At 58.0% G+C, this 20,264-nt stretch overlaps 1 protein-coding gene across 4 annotated transcripts in view; it reads left to right on the top strand.

Annotated features, from left to right (window-relative positions):
• Positions 1-18,418, top strand: part of JADE2 (jade family PHD finger 2) — a 52,752-nt gene extending 34,334 nt beyond the window's left edge. For all 4 annotated transcript variants that reach the window (XM_084886594.1, XM_084886591.1, XM_084886593.1 and 1 more), the window contains 3 exons: positions 7,909-8,026; positions 10,707-10,835; positions 13,856-18,418. In XM_084886594.1, the coding sequence (XP_084742720.1) occupies positions 7,909-8,026; positions 10,707-10,835; positions 13,856-14,673 (1,065 nt within the window). In that variant the 3' untranslated portion in view covers positions 14,674-18,418. The remainder of the gene's footprint in view (positions 1-7,908; positions 8,027-10,706; positions 10,836-13,855) is intronic.
• The last annotated feature ends 1,846 nt before the right edge of the window (positions 18,419-20,264 follow it).

Below are 20,264 nucleotides of genomic sequence, written 5' to 3'. Positions count from 1 at the left end.
GGAGCTGGGGCAAGGACCCAGGCATCCAGCTCCCCTGGCTCCCGGCCCCATTTGTGGCCTCTGAGCCCTGCCCGGGGGCAGCACACAAGGTCCTGCTTAGAGTCAGTGGCCGGGGAGGAACTGGGAATGCCGAGTGAGCTAAAGCAGCCCAACGAGAATGTACTGAGCCAGGGCAAGGAAGACAGGTGTGACCATGGTGCCCCAGGATGCCGGACAGAGGAATGGAGTGAGCAGAGGGTGAGAGTGGGCTCACCTCAGTGAAGTGAAAGGGTGGTGGTGGGCTAAAGTGGCCTAGAAGTTACAGAAGGATTTTGAGCAGACACTGCCATGCTGTGACTTCCACTTCCACTCACTCACCCTGAGGGGGGATCTAAGGGCCTGGAGGGAGTGGGCGGGTTGGCTAGCCCCCCACCCCTGCCCCCAGCTGTGAGCTGAGAGACTGGTGTCCTTGGCTTAGTCCAGGGTGGTAGCGTTGGGGACCCAGTGAGATGACAAAGGGGTACAGACTTTGTGGTTTGGGGCTGAGCTATAGAGGTTGGGGAGGAGAAAGAGCCCGGAGGACCCTAAACCCCCAGAGAGAAAGTGAGGGGTCCTGGAACGTGGCCTTTCTGGAACGCCTTCCCTTCCACCTCCAGCTAATGAAGGGCCACCCCGAGCGGGGGGCAGCCCAAGGAGGAAACGGGATGTCGTGGTCCTGGGTCAGTCCTCTGAATCCCAGCTGCTGGTCTAGCGCCCAGTGTGGGACATTCAGTTCAGGGTTCCAGGCCACGTGGGATGGTGGCCCGGGGTCCTGCACAGCAGACACACTTGCCCACCTTTCCCCAGGTCGTGTGAGGAAACACCCCTGGTGCAAGCATCTAGACTCTAGAGTAGGGGTGTCGAACTCAATCAGAGAAGGGGCCAAAATCTAAAATCCAGCCTAAATCGCGGGCCGAATGGTTTACTGAACAGTCATAAACTGACAATGTCATAAACTGACAGTGGAGTGCAGTGATGACAGCGCGGTGCGGGCCACATTGCAAGGCCTGGCGGGCTGGATTTGGCCCGCGGGCCTTGTGTTTGACACATGTGCTCTAGAGGGCCTGTGTGGCCTGAGGCAGTGGCTCCATTGGCAAGTCTATAAAATGGGCAGAGCAGCTCCACAGCTGGTGTGCTGTGGGGGAGGCGGGAGCAGGCATGAGGCGGACGCTCTGAAGCTGGACTTCTCCACCTTCGGCCCACTCACCTGTCCTTCCGTGTGGTCCAAGGGAACCGTGTGGAGGGAGGGAGCTTACTGCCTGACAGCCAGTCTGCCACCAGGTCAGAGGGGAGAGGAGTGCAGGGGGTGGCACCAAATGTCCCTGGCTCCAGCAGGGCAGAGGGCAAGGCCACCCACATTGCAGTCACCACTTCCTGGGCAGCCTCACCTCCTGTCTCTTGTGGCAGGGCCATCAGATACCAACCCTTCAGAGCTACTGCCAGAGCTGTCCCGGGCCCCCGCAGGTCTCCGGTGCAAACACACCGCTTTCACTCCTGCGGTTCCATCCGATCTGCGCTCTCTGGTCTGTGCTGGTGGCCCTGCGTCTGGCCCTGGCAAATCTGTGTGGGGAGGCCAGCGGGTAGGCTCGCTGATTTCGTCATCAGCCTAGAAAAAGGTGGGCACTCTCAGCCCCAATGAGCAGGGGAGGAGCCTGCGGCTCAGAGAGGTGAAGTGACAGGAAGCCTCAGAGGACCGTGTGTTCCAAGAGTTGGATTTAGACCTGAATTGGGGAGGGGTTTGTCAGAAAGAGGGTTGTTGGCTCATTTTCTCTCCTGTACATGTCCTGGGCAAAAGCATCCTCTTGTCAGTCCCCGAACTCCCCCACCCCCTTGTTAGCTGGTACAGGTGCTCCGAGGGTCAGCCTTTCCAAGGGTTAGGATGCCATCCCTGGGGCAACGAGAGCTGCCACCCGGATCCCTCTGGCCGGGGAACAGAGTCCTTCAGAGTGAGCCCACCCTTCCTCCAGGAGAAGGAGGCAGGCCCGGCTCCAATCTGTGCGGCTTCTTAGGCCCAGGAGGCTGGCAAAGCGCTGCGTCTCCAGCTGGGAGCAAAGTGCAGTTGTGCAAGCCATGCGCCAAGTGGGCCCCTTCAGGTCCAGCCCCGGGGCCTCTCACAGCCACGCGTGGGTGACTGAGTGAGTGATAAAGCCGAGAACTGTGCCACAGGGAGGCTTTCTGGAAAGACCCATGAATGGCATGGCCAGCAGGTCCAGCCTCTGCCCAGGGCCCAGTGCTGATGGGACAGTGTATCCAGCCTGTGACTGCGCACAGGCCAGCTTGGGTTGGACCCACCAAGAGATCCAGACCGTGGGTAGCCAGGGTTTGCACCCAGTGCAGCACTTCCCAGCTCTGGGCCTTCTGGGTTTCAGTTTCCACTCCTCTGAGTTCTAGTTCCCCTGTCTGTGGAATGGGATAAGGATCGCAGTAACCATAGGGGTCCCAGTGAAGACTGGGGACAGAACCCAGCACAGTGCCCTCCCGCTAGTGGTGGTTATCCTTGCTGCTCTGGCTTGTAGAAGGGTGGCCGGCTCGCAGGGTGGGGCTCCATGGAGAACTGAAAGGCAGGCCGAGTGCCTGGGATCGCCGGCTCGCAGGGTGGGGCTCCATGGAGAACTGAAAGGCAGGCCGAGTGCCTGGGATCGCAGGGCATGCTCCCTGATTGATTTGTCCCCACGGCCAGGCAGGAGTTTTGCTCAGAGAAGCAAGAGCTGGGGCCGTGCTGCCGCCATGGAAGATGTGCTTTTCTAACATCGTAGCCGTGGGCCTCCGCCCTGGTAGGCTGCTCGGGAAGGCGTGGCCACCGCGGCCTCCCAGAGTTATTCACAGCTGACAAAACCATTGCAGCACCGACAGCAAGTGCGCCGCTCGCCGTGTCCCCTAGCAACCGTGCAGGCAGTTCCGGCTGCGCAGGGCTTTGCTGCCTGTGGGCCTGGATCTGGTTACCAGGGGTTTACTCCAGAGCCTGGCCTGGCCTGGCCTGAGTGGGGCCCAGCGGGCGGGGGCGGCTCTCAGACACACCCCAGGGGAGGATAATAGAGAGGAACCCCTTCCTCAGGCCTCATTTCCCACGGCTCTCCCCCGAGAGGCAGACCCCACACCTGCTTCCTTTTCACTGTGTCCTCAGTGCCTGGACTGCGGTCTGCTTGGCTGCCCACCAAAGCAGCCTTGGCCTCCCGCACTCTGGCTCCTCAATCCCTGCATCTCCCATCTCTGGGACTTTCCAGCCCCTCCGTGCCCCCGTCCCACTCAAACCCTGTCACCACCTCCAAATCCCCACATTCCCCTCCTCTCCCACAGCCTCCTGTTCTCCCTGCTCAGTTGCCTCCTGGGCCTTCTACCCTTCACTGTCCCTTGTTTTCTTCATTGGCATTAGCTCCCTGCCTGTACTCTTGCCTCTGTATGGAGGCCACCCCCCTGCCAGAGCCCCCGCCAGTAGGAGCCACACTCTGCCCACCGGGATCGATCCCATAGCAGTGAGAAGGTGGGTCCCCCAAAATGCCTGCCCCCCAGTCTGGGCAAGCAACGTTCTGGGCTCCCCAATCCACCAATCTCTATCCCTATCCACCTCACTCAGGGCCCCCCATCTGATCGCAGACAACCTCACTTCCTATTCCTCAGACCAGAACCCTCCACCTTCGTGCCAGGCGATCCTCTGTGCCCCTTCGCCTGCTCTCCTCCCATCCCCAAGCGTCCCTTTCCAGCCCCCGCCCTGCAGCACAGAAGTCTCTCTTCTCTTCCCCCTTCTTTGTCTCCAGGATTCCACCAGCATTTGAATCTATTTACCTTCTCCCAATTTCAAAAGCAAATCTTTCCCGCCCACCTCCCTCTAGTCGTGGGTTTCTCCATCACATCCTTTTCTCCTTTCCCATCATTCCTCACTGCTCTTACTTCCTTGCTTCCCAGTCTGACCATGCTCCTGCCACCACCACATTGCAGAACCTTCCAGCAGGCCAACAGCCTCCTCCATCTCCCAAGGCCCCGCAGTCCCTTCTCCATCCTGTCCCCAGCCCTGTCGGCAGTGGTCGCCACAGTCAATCATGCCCTTGTTCTTGAGTGACTTCTTGTTGATGCTCTGACCAGATCTCCCCTCCCTTAACACCCCAGTTCGCTCTCCCTCTCTGAGTTCTCCTTGGTCTAGTGAGCATCCGCCACACTTGGCCTGGGCTCTCAATGCTGCATCAGCTCCACAGCTTTGCTCCCCATCGGAAGGACTCCAGCCCACCGCCCGTCCTGAGCTCCAGCACCTCATGCCCAGCATGCCCACAGGTCCAAGGCTGCGCCTCCCACTGCCTCCATCTCCATGAATTCCTCCAGCCCTGGTCCATTCTAGTTTCAGATAACCGGCTGTGTGTCCTCTGCTCTTTCTCCTCAGCCCACATCTAGGTTCTCTCTGCAAAATCTGCTGACATCAAAACAATTTCATCAAAATGTAAAACCTGCCTTTATTACCAATCTCTGCCCTAGTTTTGGAGGACTTTGTTCCTTGATTGTTTTTTAAGAGAGCATTTTATCTTTATAACCAGAAAAAAGCAATAAGGACAGTGTGAGGAGCCTGACAGCCTGGCTGAGCTTCAAAAGTGGCCTCAATACTTTGTCCCCCAAAGCCATCCCGGGAGAGGATTCCTACGGCATTCCGTCACAGGTGGCTGTTGTACCGAGCGAGCGTCTTGGGAGAAACTAGAGAAGTAGTTGATGATTCCAGGGTGAAGTGGGAATAGGGTTAAGGGTTAGGGTACCAACCAAAGAATGTTGGCATAGTTGGGATTCTCAGAAGGAAGTGTCCTGTTTTCTGTGGTCCAGACATTATTGATTGTGTACTGTGGCCAGATCGGGGGGGGGGGGGGGGGGGGGGGTTGAGCATTTATCTGTAATATCCTGTATTTTTTATATCTTTTCATATCTACCACTGTTTATTATAAAACAAACATATTCAGAATTTCTAATAGGATAAAAAAAAAATATGCCAGTAGAAGTTCTACTATTAGTCTCTTCCTGTCCTGTAATGAACCATCTACGCAACAGCCTGGGCAGCTCACCGTGAGGCCGCGGGCCAACAGCAGTCCTTCTGGCTTCACGATGGCATGTGAGAGGTAGATTTGAGGACCCCTGCCCCCAGAGAGTATGTTAGGCCCCCAGGCCCGGCACCTGTGTTTTTAATCAGCTGGCCTAGGTGTTTGATGCTAGTAATTCTCTGGACATGCCTTAGGAGTCCTTCCTCCAGAGTTTCGGATGAAAGACAAGAAACAAAACTACTGGTAGATTTTTACAGGAAGTATTTAAGTATACTTTGGGGAGAAATCTATAACTCTGAGCCTCACCTCATCTGGCTTCTTACCCTAAGAGGTTAGGTTTAAGTGTGAGAAAACTCCAGAATGGAATGTTTTAGAAAATTTCCAAAAGCTGGACCTTGACTGATCTGTTTTGAAGTCAGTTATATCGACTGGTTTGTTTTAAAGCCTCCAAAGTAGCCATGAATCCATCCACTTCTTTTCATCCCCACTGACCCCACACACATCAGGTCATGTGACCGCCAGGAAGAAGACAGACTGGGATACAAGGAGATAGTGTCGGACTGCCATAGACAGGAAGGCCTTCTGGATGTGATATGGGTCCAGCTTTGGGGGAAGCGTAGGATGTACACCAAGGCCCCGCGGCAGAAGTGGGCTGCACACAGACAGACAGTGACGGGAGGCCCGTTGGGACAGGGCCCTGAGGTGACTGGATCAGACTGAACAGGAGATCAGACTGGATTAGACTCAACAGGCTCTCGGCTGTGTTTTTTCTCTGTGATAGAAGGAAGCTATATTTGTTACCTGGGGCAACTGTAACAAAGTACTACAAACTAGAGGCCAGAGGTCACCAGGCTGATTCCTCCACAGGCTCCGAGGGGGATCTGTTCCGTGCCTCTCTCCTAGCTGCTGGCTGCCTTGGAGACCCATGACTCCAGTCTCTGCCTTGCTGTCCTGTGGCATTCTCCCTGTGCGTGCCATCACATGGCCTTTCACAAGGACTTGGTGGCGTTAGGGCTCACTCGTATCCACTGTGACCTCATCTTAACTAATTACATCTGAGGTTCCACACAGACGCCGGTGGAGGATTTGGATTTTCATAGGATTGCTCTGGGATGGCAGAGGAGTCCAGCTGAAGATGATGGGAGTGACGGAGCGGCAAGGGGACCGAGGCAAGGAGTCACGTCCTCGAGAAGGACTGATGGGCATGTTGACAAGTCAGCGATGGGGCGGAGGAGGAGGAGCTGGGTCACTGAGGACTTACACACCACCATCAAAATCTCTGCACAGCTCTGCTTGGCCTGCCTCAGCGAGGCCTCACAGCCTCACTCTCTAGCCACGAGGCCTCACTCTGCCTCTCCCCGGGCTGGCCTTTCTCTGGATTCCTGTCCCCAGCCTGTCTCCCTCTCTGTGATCAGCCCCCTCCTCCAGCTGCCCCATTCTCCAGGAAGCCCGGTCCTGTCAGTACTTGGTCAGCATTTGTGTGCCCACCTGGGCTACAAATCCTGAGAAGAAAGGGACCCATAGGGCATTGCTCACTGCTGAGCCCAGGACCCAACACCACAGGAGTTTCCGGAGCTTCGGCCTGTGCTCAGGGACATGTGGAGGAGATGGGTTGGCGAGAGGCCCTGAGGAGGTCAGACAGGCCAGTGTGCCCGAGCAAGAGTGCCCAGGCTGGGCCCCTGCTGCCCTCTTTGGAGGTACTGGCCGCTAGGATGGCCTGGTGCTCCCCGTCTATCCTGGTGCGCTCACCAGTGTGAGTGCCACTGAGAGTCTTCCTGCAAGGCCAGGACAGAAGCAGGCGTTCTGGATCCTCCTTCACAGCTAGGCCCGGGAGGGAGATGAGGATGCTCGTGCCTACAGCGAGGACTGATCACGGCCACCCCCAGGCCAGGAGAATGGTGCCCATGACAACAGGCCGGGGGCGCCAAAGCCCAGAGATCATCCCAGGCAGCGTAAGGACCTGCAGCTAAAGGACATGCAGCCTGAACTTGAAGATGGAACCCCACTGGAGACAGAGAACTAGTGTTAGCTGGAAAGACCCTGGTGGGACCCAGAATTTCAGCTCAGCAGCCCCTGGCCAGTCCCTGCCACTGGAAGTTCTGACCTAAACTGAAGATGACTAGGAAGTGTTTCGGGGAGGGGCCTGGTCTTGGCTCAGAGAGCAGCTGGTGAGGGTGGACACCCTGGAGAAAGCCGTCACGTAAACAGAGCAAAAATGGCCCGTCCTTCAGGCGCTTCCAGACCAGGGCAGGAGGCTGTTGCTCTCTGGCCTTAGGAGGCCAGGGCCCCGCCCTGCCCTGCGAGTTCTGTCTCCGGTTGAGCACATGCACGAGCCATGTGGAAAGGGGCCTTGGTATGTGCAGGTGTGGGCCTGGCTCAGGTCCTAGGGCAGCAAGTAGGCCCAGGTGGGTTGGAGACTGCCTGTTTGCTGGGGTTCTCTCGCTCCATGCACCATGGCCTTTCATGACTCAGGATAGGCGGTGGCTTTTGCTATGGCTGAAGAGTTTCTTTGGTGGGAAAGAGACCTTGGACAGGAGGCAGGGGGATGGACTTGGTGACCTCGCCAGGCCCGATGAGGCTTGGCGCACTGTGGATATAGGGAGGGCAACTGTGTTAGAAGGGCCTTGGGCAGCAGCGTGGCTGACTCAGCCAGGAGGGCAGAGTCACCAGCCTGTGCACCCAGATGCTCTTTGTTCACTGGCTCAGCCAGGGCCATGTTTTGTTTCAGGGAATTGTGGCTTAGGGCTAAGGACACTCGTGGTCTGGGAATCGATTCCCGGATGTCCTGGGCAGGTTAGGCAGTGGTGGCCCCCAGGGCTGGAAGGTCAGGGGCCGTCACCCTTGGGTAAGGCGGAACATGTCCCTTGTGTTTCCTCAGGTTAGAAATCTGTGCTACATGGTGACAAGGCGCGAGAGAACGAAGCACGCCCTCTGCAAACTCCAGGAGCAGATATTCCACCTGCAGATGAAAGTTATTGAACAGGATCTGTGTCGAGGTAGGCGCCTTCCCTGCCCAACACCAGCCGCCTCAGTGGGCACACCCCCAAGGGGTTGGGTTCCAGGAAGGGTGTCTATGGAGCCTGGTTTGGGCCATGTGCATGGGGCCCGGGGCCACTGGCCCCGCCCCTACCCTCCGTCACTCAGCAACTGAGCCAAGAAGGGACCTCCCCAGGGTCCCGGTGTGTACTGTTAGGCAAGGAGCCAGAGACGGGAGTGCGGGCATCAGGCCTGCCCTCTGAGGGTGTTCTGATCCACTAGGGACACCCAGGTAGCGCCAGGGCCCCAGTGGGAAGTAGTAAACTGTATGTGCACAGGTGTGGACCAGATCCTAGCGGCGCCATGCTGGCGCGGGGGCAGGAAGGGCCAGAAGCCGGCGAGCTTCTGACTCGTGTGCCTCAGTGCTGAACAGGAAGAGAGCGGCCACCCAGTGATGGAAGAGGCCCTTTTCTCTGACCTCCGAGGACTCGGGCCCTGTGCCAGAAGCTATTCTTACTTCTTCTTACTCTCCTGCTTCGCATGCATGTAACAGACTTGGAAATCAAAGGCCCAAGAAGCTCTGGCATTGCTTTTATCTGTTAGTTGTGTGGACACGGGGCTCTTCCTGGAGTCTTCACATGTGTAGGAGGGCAGTGCTTGACCCCCAAATGGCGCGCTCGTGTTGGGTTCCCTGCAGCAGGAATAGCCGGATGGAGAGAGATTTGAGCCAGGGGCTGCCCCTGCCAGCTCAGCTCTGGGTCAGGCGGGGCCTGGAGTGGACAGAGACGAGAGCTGCCAGGCCACCACCGGAGCCGGTGACTGAGGACCGGCCACCCCTGCCTGAGAGCCAAGCTGCCTCGTCTGCACTTTGGAGTCGCCACCCTCTCTGGCCCAGGAAGCCAGGGGTGCCAAGTAACGACGGTGGGTCCCAGCCGTCCCAGCCGTGCAGAGCTCGGAGCTCGCGGTGCACCCTCAAGACTGAGACAGCTTCCTGGCTCCGGAGTGTTCCCAGCTCCCTCTCCGCTGTGATTGGTTCCATGAGCACTAACTGAGCTGTGATTGGTTCCGTGAGCACTAACTGAGCTGTGATTGGTTCCGTGAGCACTAACTGAGCTGTGATTGGTTCCGTGAGCACTAACTGAGCTGTGATTGGTTCCGTGAGCACTAACTGAGCGTGGACGGAGGCCGGCCCGTGCTGGGCCTGCGGGCTGAACGGACAAGGTCCTGCCCTGATGGAGATCACCATCTGGAAGGACAAAGGGAAGCGGTGGCCAGGGGACCGCGGCGGTGCTGGTGCAGGGAGAGAGGCGAGGGAGGCTTCGCGGCGGCAGTGATTCTGCAGAACCTCCGGCTTCCGAGGACCGCACTGTGAGCACGTCCAGCTGCAGGACAGGCAGCCGAGGCCGCAGAGCGGCAGGACCTGCAGTGCCCGAGGCACGGGATTCCGGAAACACGTTTAAGACTCGCAATGTTTGCAGCTCCCAGAGCTGAGTGGCTACAACAGGCAGCCCTTGTTCAGGGCAGAAGTCTGGTTTTCCTCTGCCCAAAGCTGGCGCCCAGGGTGTTGTGTGCTTGACCCCGGCGTGGGATGTGGGCTACAGGCACATTGCCAAGGCCTGTCTGGCCAGAGGCTTGAGAAGGCTTCCCCTGGCAGAGATAGGTATTTAGGCTGGAGCTGAACCAGGTAAAGATCAGATGCCAAGGAAAGGGCATTTTTGGAGACCCAGAGACGAGAGCTTATTGTAAGAGAAACGGGAAGGGAGCTGCTGGCATCGGTGGGATTAGAGCGGAAGGACGATGTCCACAGTGAGGCTGAGGGGGTGCCAAGGTTGGCCACGCAAGGCCTTGTGACCCTCAGAAGGAGTGCAGGTTAGCTGAGGACGGTGCGGCCTCAGAAGCCTGCCTTCAAAGTACATGGGCCCTGGTCCCATGTTACAGATGTGGAGGCTGAGGCCCAGCAGGAGGTGCACAGGGAATCAGCAGCCAAGCTGGGAAAGTTATAGAGCTGGGCCCACACCCCCCAGCACGTTCTTAAATCCTTACTCAGGAAGCCCTCCGGCCTGCAGCTGAGAAGCTGGGAGAATCTTCCTGGCAACTGGGCCTCCCCCTCCGTAGGTCCCTCCCTGCTCAGGTGCTCTCTGTGGCTCCCTGCACCTGTATGGCCGTGGACTGAAGGGGTATGAAGGCCAGGTGTGCAGCCAGGTCTCCCATCTCCTGTCTGACCTCAAAAGCAGACCAGGAGACCAAGGCAGGAGACCTGCTCCAGGGGACTAACCAAAACCTCTCGACGCCTCAGATAGTGTTCTGTCCACCTTCATGTCCAGCTCCTTGGCCTGGCATTCAAGGCCCTGCCCTGCCCACTCACCTCCAGCCAGCCTCCCACACACCAGGCCTCTCCCAGGACCTGCAGGCCATGCAGGTCAGGCTGCAGTCCAGATGCTGCAAGGTGGCCCTCCACCCACTTCAAGGCCCTGTGCCCGCCCCAAGCCCCGCCAGAGCGGCAGTGGGCAGTGACCACACTCTCCCACACCGCCTGGCCCTGAACTCACAGGTGCCTCCGCTATCCAAGCCCCCAAGGCCCTGAGCTGGGGCACAGAGCAGGGTGAGGCACCAGGGCGGTGAGGAGGGATTTGGGGTGGCAGGGATCCTGGTTCTGGCTGAGGCAGTCAGGATAACCACCTGCTCTCTTTCCTGGCGCAGAGCGGTCTGGGAGGAGACCAAAGGGCAAGAAAAGCGACTCGAAAAGGAAGAGCCGTGAGGGCCCAAAGGGCAGCCCTGAGAAGAAAGAGAAAATGAAGGCAGGGCCCGACTCAGTCCTGGGGCAGCTGGGTAAGTGGCCACGCTGGCCGGGCGGACTGGCAAGGCTCACACCGTCACTCCACTTGCAGCCCCCATAGAAGGCCGGCTGGGACCATCAGCTCCCACCTTCCCAGAGTGGGGGGCCCTTCTCTGCCCAGGCACTCACACCTCCTGGTCATAAAAGAGACTAGGCTTTCAGAGCCCGGGCTGCCATCCCGAGAAATCCCCCTTTTGTAGACCTGGAGGCTGTGCCCAGCAGCTCAGGAACTGACTGCTCAGTCCATTGGCCAGGGTCCTGGAGGCCCTGAAGGTAGGGGTGGGTCCCGGGATTCTCCATTCTTGTCCCACTCTGCCAGAACCTTTCCAAATGGGCCCTCACAGTACCAGTGAACCTTCATGGCAGAGAGACCCAAAGGAGTGGCCAAAGGCACTGGCCCAACTCACCTTCGCTGTCACAGACCTCCTGACTGCTACCCCCTTAAGCCAAGCTGCCCTTGAGGGGACTCAGCAGTGGGCTTCCTCTCCCAGGAGGTCGTGTGCTTCCCCTGGAGCACTTCCCAGGGGTGGAGGCGGAGTCCCCTTCCAGACCTCACTTCCAGCACAGAAGCCCCACGTCGTCAGTTTTCCCCTCGGTTTCAGAAAGGGGACAAGTTGGGTGTCCAATGGGAGGCTAGCTGTCCCGAGACCTGAGTGAAGAAGGGATGGCCTACAGCTAGAGCAGGCACTGACATCCAAGAGGGGCCTCATACCCTGATACATGGCCACCTTCTTCACGCCTGACACCCTTATCCAACTTTCTTGTTTTGGAAGCTCTGGGAGACAAGGTGCATAGAAATCCAGCGCCCCCTGGTGGCCTGAGGGCATTTTTCTCCATTCCTCCGCTCCCTGCACCTCACGGGTGTGCAGGGTCAAAGGCCCTTGCTTGTTTCAATGTTCTGCTGTGGCCACCTTAAAATTCTCAATAATAATTTTTGTTTTTTTTGTTTTTTTTTTTTTTTTTTTAATAAGTTTTTATTTTTCATATTATTACAAATGTTCCTTCCCCCCCCCCCACCATTGCTCTCCTCCACTAGGTTCCCACCCCACCCTCTGCCCTTTCCCCTCTCCCCATTGTCCTCATCCATAGGTGCACAGTTTATGTTCAGTCTCTTCCCACGCCCCCCTCTCCCCTTTTCCCCAAGAATCGTCAGTTCACTCCCCTTCCATACCTCTGATTCTATTATATTCAACAGTTAATATTGTTCATCAGATTTTTTTAATTTCCTTGGTTTTTAGATTCACTTGTTGATAATTACGTATTTGTTGTTCATAATTTTTATCTTTGTTTACTTTCTCTTTGAAAGAACCCCCTTCAGCAATTCATATAATTCTGGTTTGGTGGTGATGAACTCCTTTAGCTTTTTTTTATTAGTGAAGCTCTTTATCTGGCCTTCGATTCTGAGTGATAGCTTTGCTGGGTAGCTTATTTTTGGCTGTAGGTTCTTGCTATTCATCACCTTGAATATTTCTTGCCATTCCCTTCTGGCCTGCATGGTTTCTGTTGAGAAGTCAGCTGACAATCGTATAGGTGCTCCTTTATAAGTTACTACCTTCTTTGCTCTTGCTTCTTTTAATATTCTCTCTTTATCTTTTGCTCTTGGAATTTTAATAATGATGTGTCTCGGTGTGGTCCTCTTTGGATTCCTTTTGTTTGGAGTTCTGTGGGCTTCCTGGACTTGTAAGTCAAATTCTTTCACCAGGTGGGGGAAGTTTTCTGTCACTATTTCTTTCAGTATGTTTTCGATATCTTGCTCTCTCTCATCTTCTGGAACCCCCATAATTCTGATGTTGGTTCGCTTGAAGTTGTCCCAGAGGTTTCTTACATTATTTTCAATTTTCTGGATTCTCTTGCCTTCTAGCTTCTGTGGAGGAGTGTCTTCTGGCTCTTTATGTTCCAAATCTTTGACTTGATTCTTGCGATCTTCCCTTCTGTTTTTAGGACTCTGTAGAATATTTTTTATTTCAGACAATGTATTCTTTATTTCTTGTTGATCCCTTATCATTTCTTGTTGACTCCTTATTAATTCTAGTTGATCTCTTTTCATATCCTCATAGGCCTTATCCATCTTTTCTAGGAAATTCTTGAAAAACCTTATAAGCGTAGATTTGAACTCTATATCCAGACGCTTTTTGTCCTCCATTTCTTTCGTTTGTGATCTATTTTGTCGCATTTCGCAGTTACAGATGGGACGGGGTTTCAGGGTGGAGCCTGCAGCTTTGGCTTCCGTCAGCCCCGCCCTATGCGGGTCCTTCAGTGCTCGCTGCCGGCGCCTCTGAGAGAAAGGTGCCCTCTATTTTCGCCTGCTGCCAAACAGTCTATGCTCTCCCACAATGATCCCGGTATTGGGGTTCAGTTCAGTTGGAAGTGGAGTTGGAGGCGGCGTTCACAGCAGTCTGGAGCCCCAGTCTCCTTCCCGTCAGGGCAATCCCGCGGCACAGCCGGCCGTCCCTTCTCTGGGCGCTGTGTGCGCGCCTCCGGGACCTCCTTTCTCCGCTACCCCGGGGTTCCGACTTACAGCCCAGCTCCCTATGGCTGAGCCTGGGTCCCCGGGGTCTGGCCCAGAACTGGGGTTCAGAGCAGTCAGGGGCCCATCACAGTCGGAGTTTTATCTCCTTTCCGCTAGGGAACGCCCGCCAGGCACTCGGCCTCCCTCCTCTCCGGCTCCGTCCTCTCCGCGCGCCGCGTGTCTCCGTACCTTAGGCTTTTACAGCTCCTCCGTGCTTCCTTCTGGTTTTCTCCTTGCTTCTTGTTGTAGGATTTCCAGTCAGTCGACTTTCCTGTAGTTCTGGGTAATGTCCATTTTATATTTTAGTTGTATTTTATTAAAATTGTTGTGTGCGGCTGCGGCTAGTTGCCTACCCGAGCAGCCATCTTGGATTCTCTCCCTCAATAATAATTTTTGAACAGGGAGCCTGCGGAGCTTGCTGGGAGGGCCCAGAAAGGGATTCCAGAGGGGGTGGGACTTGCACCTGCTGGCACCTCATCATCCCTCGTCTCTTCCCGCTGCCAGGCCTGTCCACCTCATTCCCCATCGACGGCACCTTCTTCAACAGCTGGCTGGCGCAGTCGGTGCAGATCACAGCGGAGAACATGGCCATGAGCGAATGGTCGCTCAATAACGGGCACCGCGAGGACCCGGCCCCCGGGCTGCTGTCAGAGGAGCTGCTGCAAGACGAGGAGACGCTGCTGAGCTTCATGCGGGACCCCTCGCTGCGGCCCGGCGACCCCGCCAGGAAGGCCCGCGGCCGCGCCGCCCGCCCGCCTGCCAAGAAGAAGCCGCCGCAGGACGGGCCCGGCTCACGGACGGCTCCGGACAGGCCCCCCAAGAAGCCCTGGGGCCAGGATGCAGGCGGCGGCAAGGGGGGTCCAGGTCAAGGGCCGCCCACCCGGAAACCACCACGGCGAGCACCCTCGCACCTGCCGTCCAGCCCGACAGCCGGGGACTGCCCCGTCCCCGCGGCTCCCGAGAGCCCCGCGCCGCTGGCCCCCGGCACCCCCGACGAGGCGGCCCCCGCGGCCGCCGACGCGCACGTCCAAGTGCCCGGCCCGGAGGCGAGCCCCAAGCCCTCGGGCCGGCTGCGGCCGCCCCGCGAGAGCAAGGCCGCCCGGAGACCGGCGGGCGCCAGGCCGGATGCGGGGACGGGACCTCCGTCCGCGGCGGCCGAGAGGCCTCAGGTCAGCTTACACTTTGACGCTGAGACTGATGGTTTCTTCTCTGATAGGGAGATGAGCGACTCCGACGTGGAGGCTGAGGACAGCGGGGTACAGCGGGGCCCCCGGGAAGCAGGGGCTGAGGAGGTGGTCCGCATGGGGGTTCTGGCCTCCTAAGTCCCCCCATCCCTGTCTCAGGCCCTGCCCTAGGCCCCCCCACCCCACCCCCACTAGGCCTCAGCCCAGTCACAACTGCCATTTCCAATCTGCTGAGTGTCCCAGGCCCTCAACGCTGCCACTCCGCTGTGGTTTTATTTTTAATACAGAGAGAGTTCCGAATTCTACACTGTTGTCTTTCCTCTGTGCTGGCCCAGGACATTAGATCCCCCCGGCTGCAGGGACCGGGCCACGTCCCGTGTAGCACCCCCTGGCGGCAGCGGCCCCGCCCGGTCCACGGGCTCCTGGCTAGATGCAGACCGGGTGAAGGAGAGTTCAGGACGCCAGCCCGCTGCCACCGGGTGACGCAGAATGTCATTTGGGCATTATCTCACGGCAGGTGGGCCAGCCCCCGGCCTGCCCACCCTGCCCTCCAATTCCACTGGAGTCCATTCGGGGGGTCCTGCTGCACTCCACTGATCCCCAAGGAAGCCTCTGATACGTGGTCCCCAGCCAGAGTCTACTCACTGTCACAAGCACAACGAGCTTCTCTGAGAAAGCACTGAGGGGCGCCGAGGGCCCGCTGGTTCCTGGGGACCCGCAGCCGCTCCCGTCACCCGTCACCCCGCACCGAGGGCCGGCCCGCCCGCCCCCGCCCTCCGCGCCCTGCTGCGCGGCCGTGCCAGCGCCCAGCCCTGCAGCCCCGGGAAGGGCTTCCACAATCCTTCCTGAGCTGTGCCACTTACTCAGGGGACCCCCGGGCAGCCCGCCGCCAGCGCTGGCGATGGGCTGCCAGGGAGGGCCAGTGCCCAGGCGCGGGCAGGGGCTCAGACCCGCCCGCGGCAGAGTCGCTCCGGGCTCCACCTTCCTTCCTTCCGTAGGAGCCAGTCTCGGCCCAAGTCCGGTCACTCCCAGTCCGCTGACCAGGCCGATCGCCTTTTCAGGTTTCCCAGTCCTGCTAAGAGACGAGCTGCTTCCTCGGTTTCCTTCTGGAAACTCCTTCCAACTGGCAGTGGGATCCCGGGGCCCAGGCGGCCGGCTCGGCTGCTGGGGCTGTTTGAAGTCTTGCTGGAGGCTCCTGGTTCCTCTCCCTCCAGCCTTAACCCCTCTTCCCCCCGCCCCCCCCCCGTGCCCTCCCTCCCCACCCCTCCCCGGTCTCCCGCCTCCCCTCCCCTCCAGGTCCAGGTAGCTGCTCTGAAGGGTTTTAGTGGAGTGGCCCCAGGGTGATAGCTCAGGGAACAAACAAAGGAATTCAGTGAACACGTGTGTGTGTTTTTTCATTTGTGAATTACTCCTGGGTCACTCCCGCCACTGGCAAAGCCAGAACTTCTCCACCCAGAACCATGCAGAAGTCCAGTGACAGTCGAATCATTCTGTGGATGCCAAAGAATATTTTGACCACAACACAGCACAGCCTGGGACCTACCAACTTGTCACTTGGACTTTTGCAACGGCGTTCTTTAGCGACAACTTACAGAAACACGCTCCTCGCACACACCAAGGAGACCAGCCCGAGCTCTTGGAAAGAGGATGCTGTTTGGCTGCTCGACTGTGGAAACCAGAACCAGGTGTTGGGTTTCAAACCCTGGGCTGGGCCCGCCGGGAGCCTCCAGCCTCACCGCAGGGAGGAACCCCGGCGGGAAACCAGCACGGCCGGCGTCCTGACCGCGAGGTTCCCGCCCGCGAACCACACACGGCGCGAATCGGATCAGCGGGACGGGGAGCGGCTCGACCACTGGCCCCCGAGTCCAGAAACTACCAAGGTACGACAGTGGCGCTGTCATTGACTCTCAGCTTCACGTGAATCTTAGCAAAACAGGAAACGAGGACGATGGCGAAGTTCAGGGGACGGACCGACGTGTCCGTTGGAACGGACCCAGCAGGCGTCAGGACTCCGGGCGCTGGGATGGCGGGAGCGACGGCGTAGTTTAGTCTGCCTGCCGCCTGGGCAGCGGTGGCCGGCGCAGCGTCAGCAGCAGCGTCCCAGCCCCGTTCTCTGTTTACTGCCTTTGAACAGACCTCCTTCCCCCTCCCCCTCCCCCTCCCCCTCCCCCTCCCCCTCCCCCACCGTGCTTCACGTCACAGCCCTGTCTGTGCTGGATTGCTCAGTCTGACCTCGCAGGAAGCAAAGGGATGAGCTTAAAGAACAACCAAACTGTCCCCCGGGGTGCGGGGACCGGCGTGCCAGGAATGGCTTAGGTCCGGGAGACTCAGTGCTCGCCGCCCCCTGACCCCGTCATCCATCCTGAGGCAGAGTCTGGGCCCCCTGGAGGCAGGAGAGGACCTGGGAGGGAGCACAGTGGGTCTGGCCCAGGCGGGGCAGCTGGCCCTCTTCTCTCCCGGCTCCGGCTTTGTTTGGGCAGATTACCCCTGGGGCGTGGTGGCTTGTTAGGCCGGCTGGGGCGGCCCTCCCAGGCCAGGCCAGGCCCGAACCTCTCCTCCTCAGGCAGCTGCCCACCTTCGGGATGCCCACCTGCCCTGAGGAGGGTGAGGATGCCGCTGTCCACTTCTCTCCACCATTAGCCACAGCCCCTTCGCACTTCTCCAGCCTCTGCCGTCGTGTGGGAGGCTCTGCCGCCCCTGAGGTTAAGGTGGGGGGAGGCAGACGAGAAGGGGCCTTCCCAGGCCAGAGGCTGGGGCCGGTCTTGCCCTCGACCTCACCGCCCACACTCCCTGGCCCTCAGGGAGGGAGAAGCTGCTCTGTCCCCCGTCCTGGCTGTCGTCCTCATTCCCCAGTCCCAGCCGCCCACCTCCCCCTCCCCCTCATCACAGTGAGAAAGGATAATGCGCAAGGGAAGTATTTTTATGGATCGTAAATGTATTTTACCACAAACGAGGAGAAAGGAAGAAGGGTTTATTTTGTTAAATGAGCACCGACTTGGTGACCGTGTGTGAGCGCCTGTGAGGGAGACGCCCCCAGGTTTCCACACGGGGGCTGGGCCGGGGATGTGGCCACGTGCCCGTGTGTCCCGCGTGTGGACGGGCACCCTGTGGGACTGGCTGGGGCTGGAGAACCAGCTGCCCGGCTCTCACAGACATTGGCAACAGCTGGACTTGGCCTTCCCTTGCTCACCGCTGGGTGTGGCCACCCTCTGCCCACGCCCAGGGCTCTGCAGCGCGGCCTGGATGCCCTGCGGCAAGGCCCGGGGGAGGCCACTTCCCATGGCCCTGGCCCAGCTGGCCACATTGGCCGTGCGCCAGGGCTGGAGTCCGGGACCTTTGGTTGTTCTTTAGGGCACTTCCTGCCACCTTGTCCCTCAGCTGACAGCACTCTGTGCTCCGCATCGGCTTTGGGTGGGGGGATGATATGAATGTCACAGGAGGAGACACACCTTCTGTCTTTGTTTCAAAGAAAGTGATGTGCCATTTGTTAATATACAAGAGAAATATTGAAAATATATTGAAAAGAGCAATTTTAAATTATTTTTGGCTTATGTTGCAATATTTATTTTCTTGTATTAGAAAAGATTCCTTTGTAGAGAAAAAATGTATTTTTCATTAACGCAAAGACCTATTTCTCCTTTTTGTACATTGTCCGTGTTCGCTACCCTCGATGAGCAATAGAATGTACGGCCTCCCCGGGGTGGCCAGCGCCCACCGCGCCCTGCATGACATGTGTTGCCGCTGCTACGTAGCTTTCAGTCCCATCCTGTCCTGCTCACTCCCGGGCCTCCGGACCTGGCCGCCACCAGGGCCTGTGTCTCAAGGAGCCCTTTGCACTCCTCATGTGTTGGCAAACGCAGTTAATAAAGCAATGTTTTCTGTGCCGGTTGGCGTGAGGCTTCGTTGCATTGAGTGGGCCCGAGGCCTGCGAGTCCTGTGCGCAGACTGGCTGTGCCCCGGGGCTGCTGCTGCCCCCGCGGGAGCCGTAACAGTGATGGCCATCGCGAGCGCTCGACGGGCCCGCCGCTGGGCCTAGAGCTGCACTTCCTTTGCCCTCACTGTGGTCGCCCCCTAGGATTCGGAGCGGATGAGGGATATGCCCAAAGCCACACCTCTGGGAAGAGGAGAAATCCTTCATCACAGGCAGGTTGTTGGATTCTTACTCCCATGAGCTGGGACAGTGGGAAGGTTTGGGAGGGAGCTTAGCAATGTCATCAGGGAAGAATTTTGCTCAGGTTTATGTTTCATTCATTATTTTCTGAGCACTGACTCCGCTCCAAGCTCTGGAAAGCGTGGGCAGTGTCACCGTCCCTCCCAGGGCAGCCCAGTCCAGCAGGAACACAGACATGAGGGAATGGGAGTCCTGGAGGCTGGGCTGACGGTGGGGGGTCTGGAGGGGGCATACAGGAAGTAACGCCATTCATTCAGTCATTCATTCAACAATGAATCCATTTGGTCACACACCTGGTTCTGCCAGCGCTCTGGATTGTATACTGTGCCTGTCACCAGGGGCTGCCCTCAGAGCTTCCGGGCAATGGGACCTGAAGAATAGACAGCTGCTTGCCCGAAGAGAGCTGGATAGAAGGAAGGGACAGGAAACATTCCTGGCAGAGGACTCGGCACAGGCAGAGGGGTCAAACAATGCGGGAGTGGGTCTTACACCTCAGAGCCCAAGGCTGCTGTGTGGAAGGATTGAACTGGGAATCTAGCTTCTGGAGCCGCTGACTTAGTCATTTAGGACAGCAAATTGCCCCATTTTCTGACCAGTGCCATAGGAGGCAGGTCCCCAGAGGCACCTCCAGACTCACTGTTCTGTGAGTCCACAGCGTTGGAAATTAGCCCAGGGCTCCTGGGAGGCCCCAGGAGCTGTGATTTGGAGCTGCCCTGGGCTCAGCTCCCCGGCCTCTCCCTCGGCCCTGGGCCAGCCGATGCCACAGTGATCCAAAGAGCCACACGAGGTCCCCCCACAGCCCTGTGAGACCCCCTGACAGCACACCCAGCTGACAGATGTGGGCACCTGAGGGTCAGAAGCAGCCATGTTCAATGGAATTAATAGTACAAGTAATAGTAGTAGCTACACATTTTTAAAATCACAGAAAAAAATAATTTTAATGATTTTATTTAATCCATTATATGCAATATATGGTCACATAAACATGTAATTAATATAAAACAGTTATTAACAAAGTATTTGCATTCTGTTTGTACTGTGTTCTAACTTACATCTCCATCTGGATGAGCCGCATTTCAAGCTCAGTAGTCACATGGCTCACAGCGACTCCATGGCAGTGCAGCCCTAGAGACTGTGCCTGGACTGCCCGTGTCTCCTGTCTGACCGGCGCTCCTAGGCCTGCACTCCTGCCGCTGCCTCTGCCGTCCCTGCCCCCGAGAGCCCCCGAGGACTGGGCAAGTGTAGGCTGACCTGGTGGCAGCTTCCCTTGGAGGCCAGTGCTCTGCCAGCAGCTCCTGGGAGGGTGTCCACGCACCCACATTTCCGTCGTGCCTGCCTGACTCAGCACCCACTGAGCACCTGCCACTGGGCCCTGGGGCCTCCAGGATGACACAGCCCCAGTGGAGAGGCCAGGCCCGTGTGGGAGACGGACTTTAATCAGATCATCCCAAAGCAACGTGCAGCCACTCACTGAGACTGGGTGGCAAGTGGATGTGAGGCTTGCAGGGTGGGAGGTCTGCCCTCCCTGAACTTCCTTTACTCTGGCCACTCCTGCAAC

The sequence above is a fragment of the Pipistrellus hanaki genome (assembly GCF_964339955.1).
Source record: "Pipistrellus hanaki genome assembly, chromosome: 5".
NCBI lineage: Eukaryota > Metazoa > Chordata > Mammalia > Chiroptera > Vespertilionidae > Pipistrellus > Pipistrellus hanaki.
Note: the sequence above shows the minus strand (reverse complement) of the source record. Positions and strands in the feature narration are given on the sequence as shown.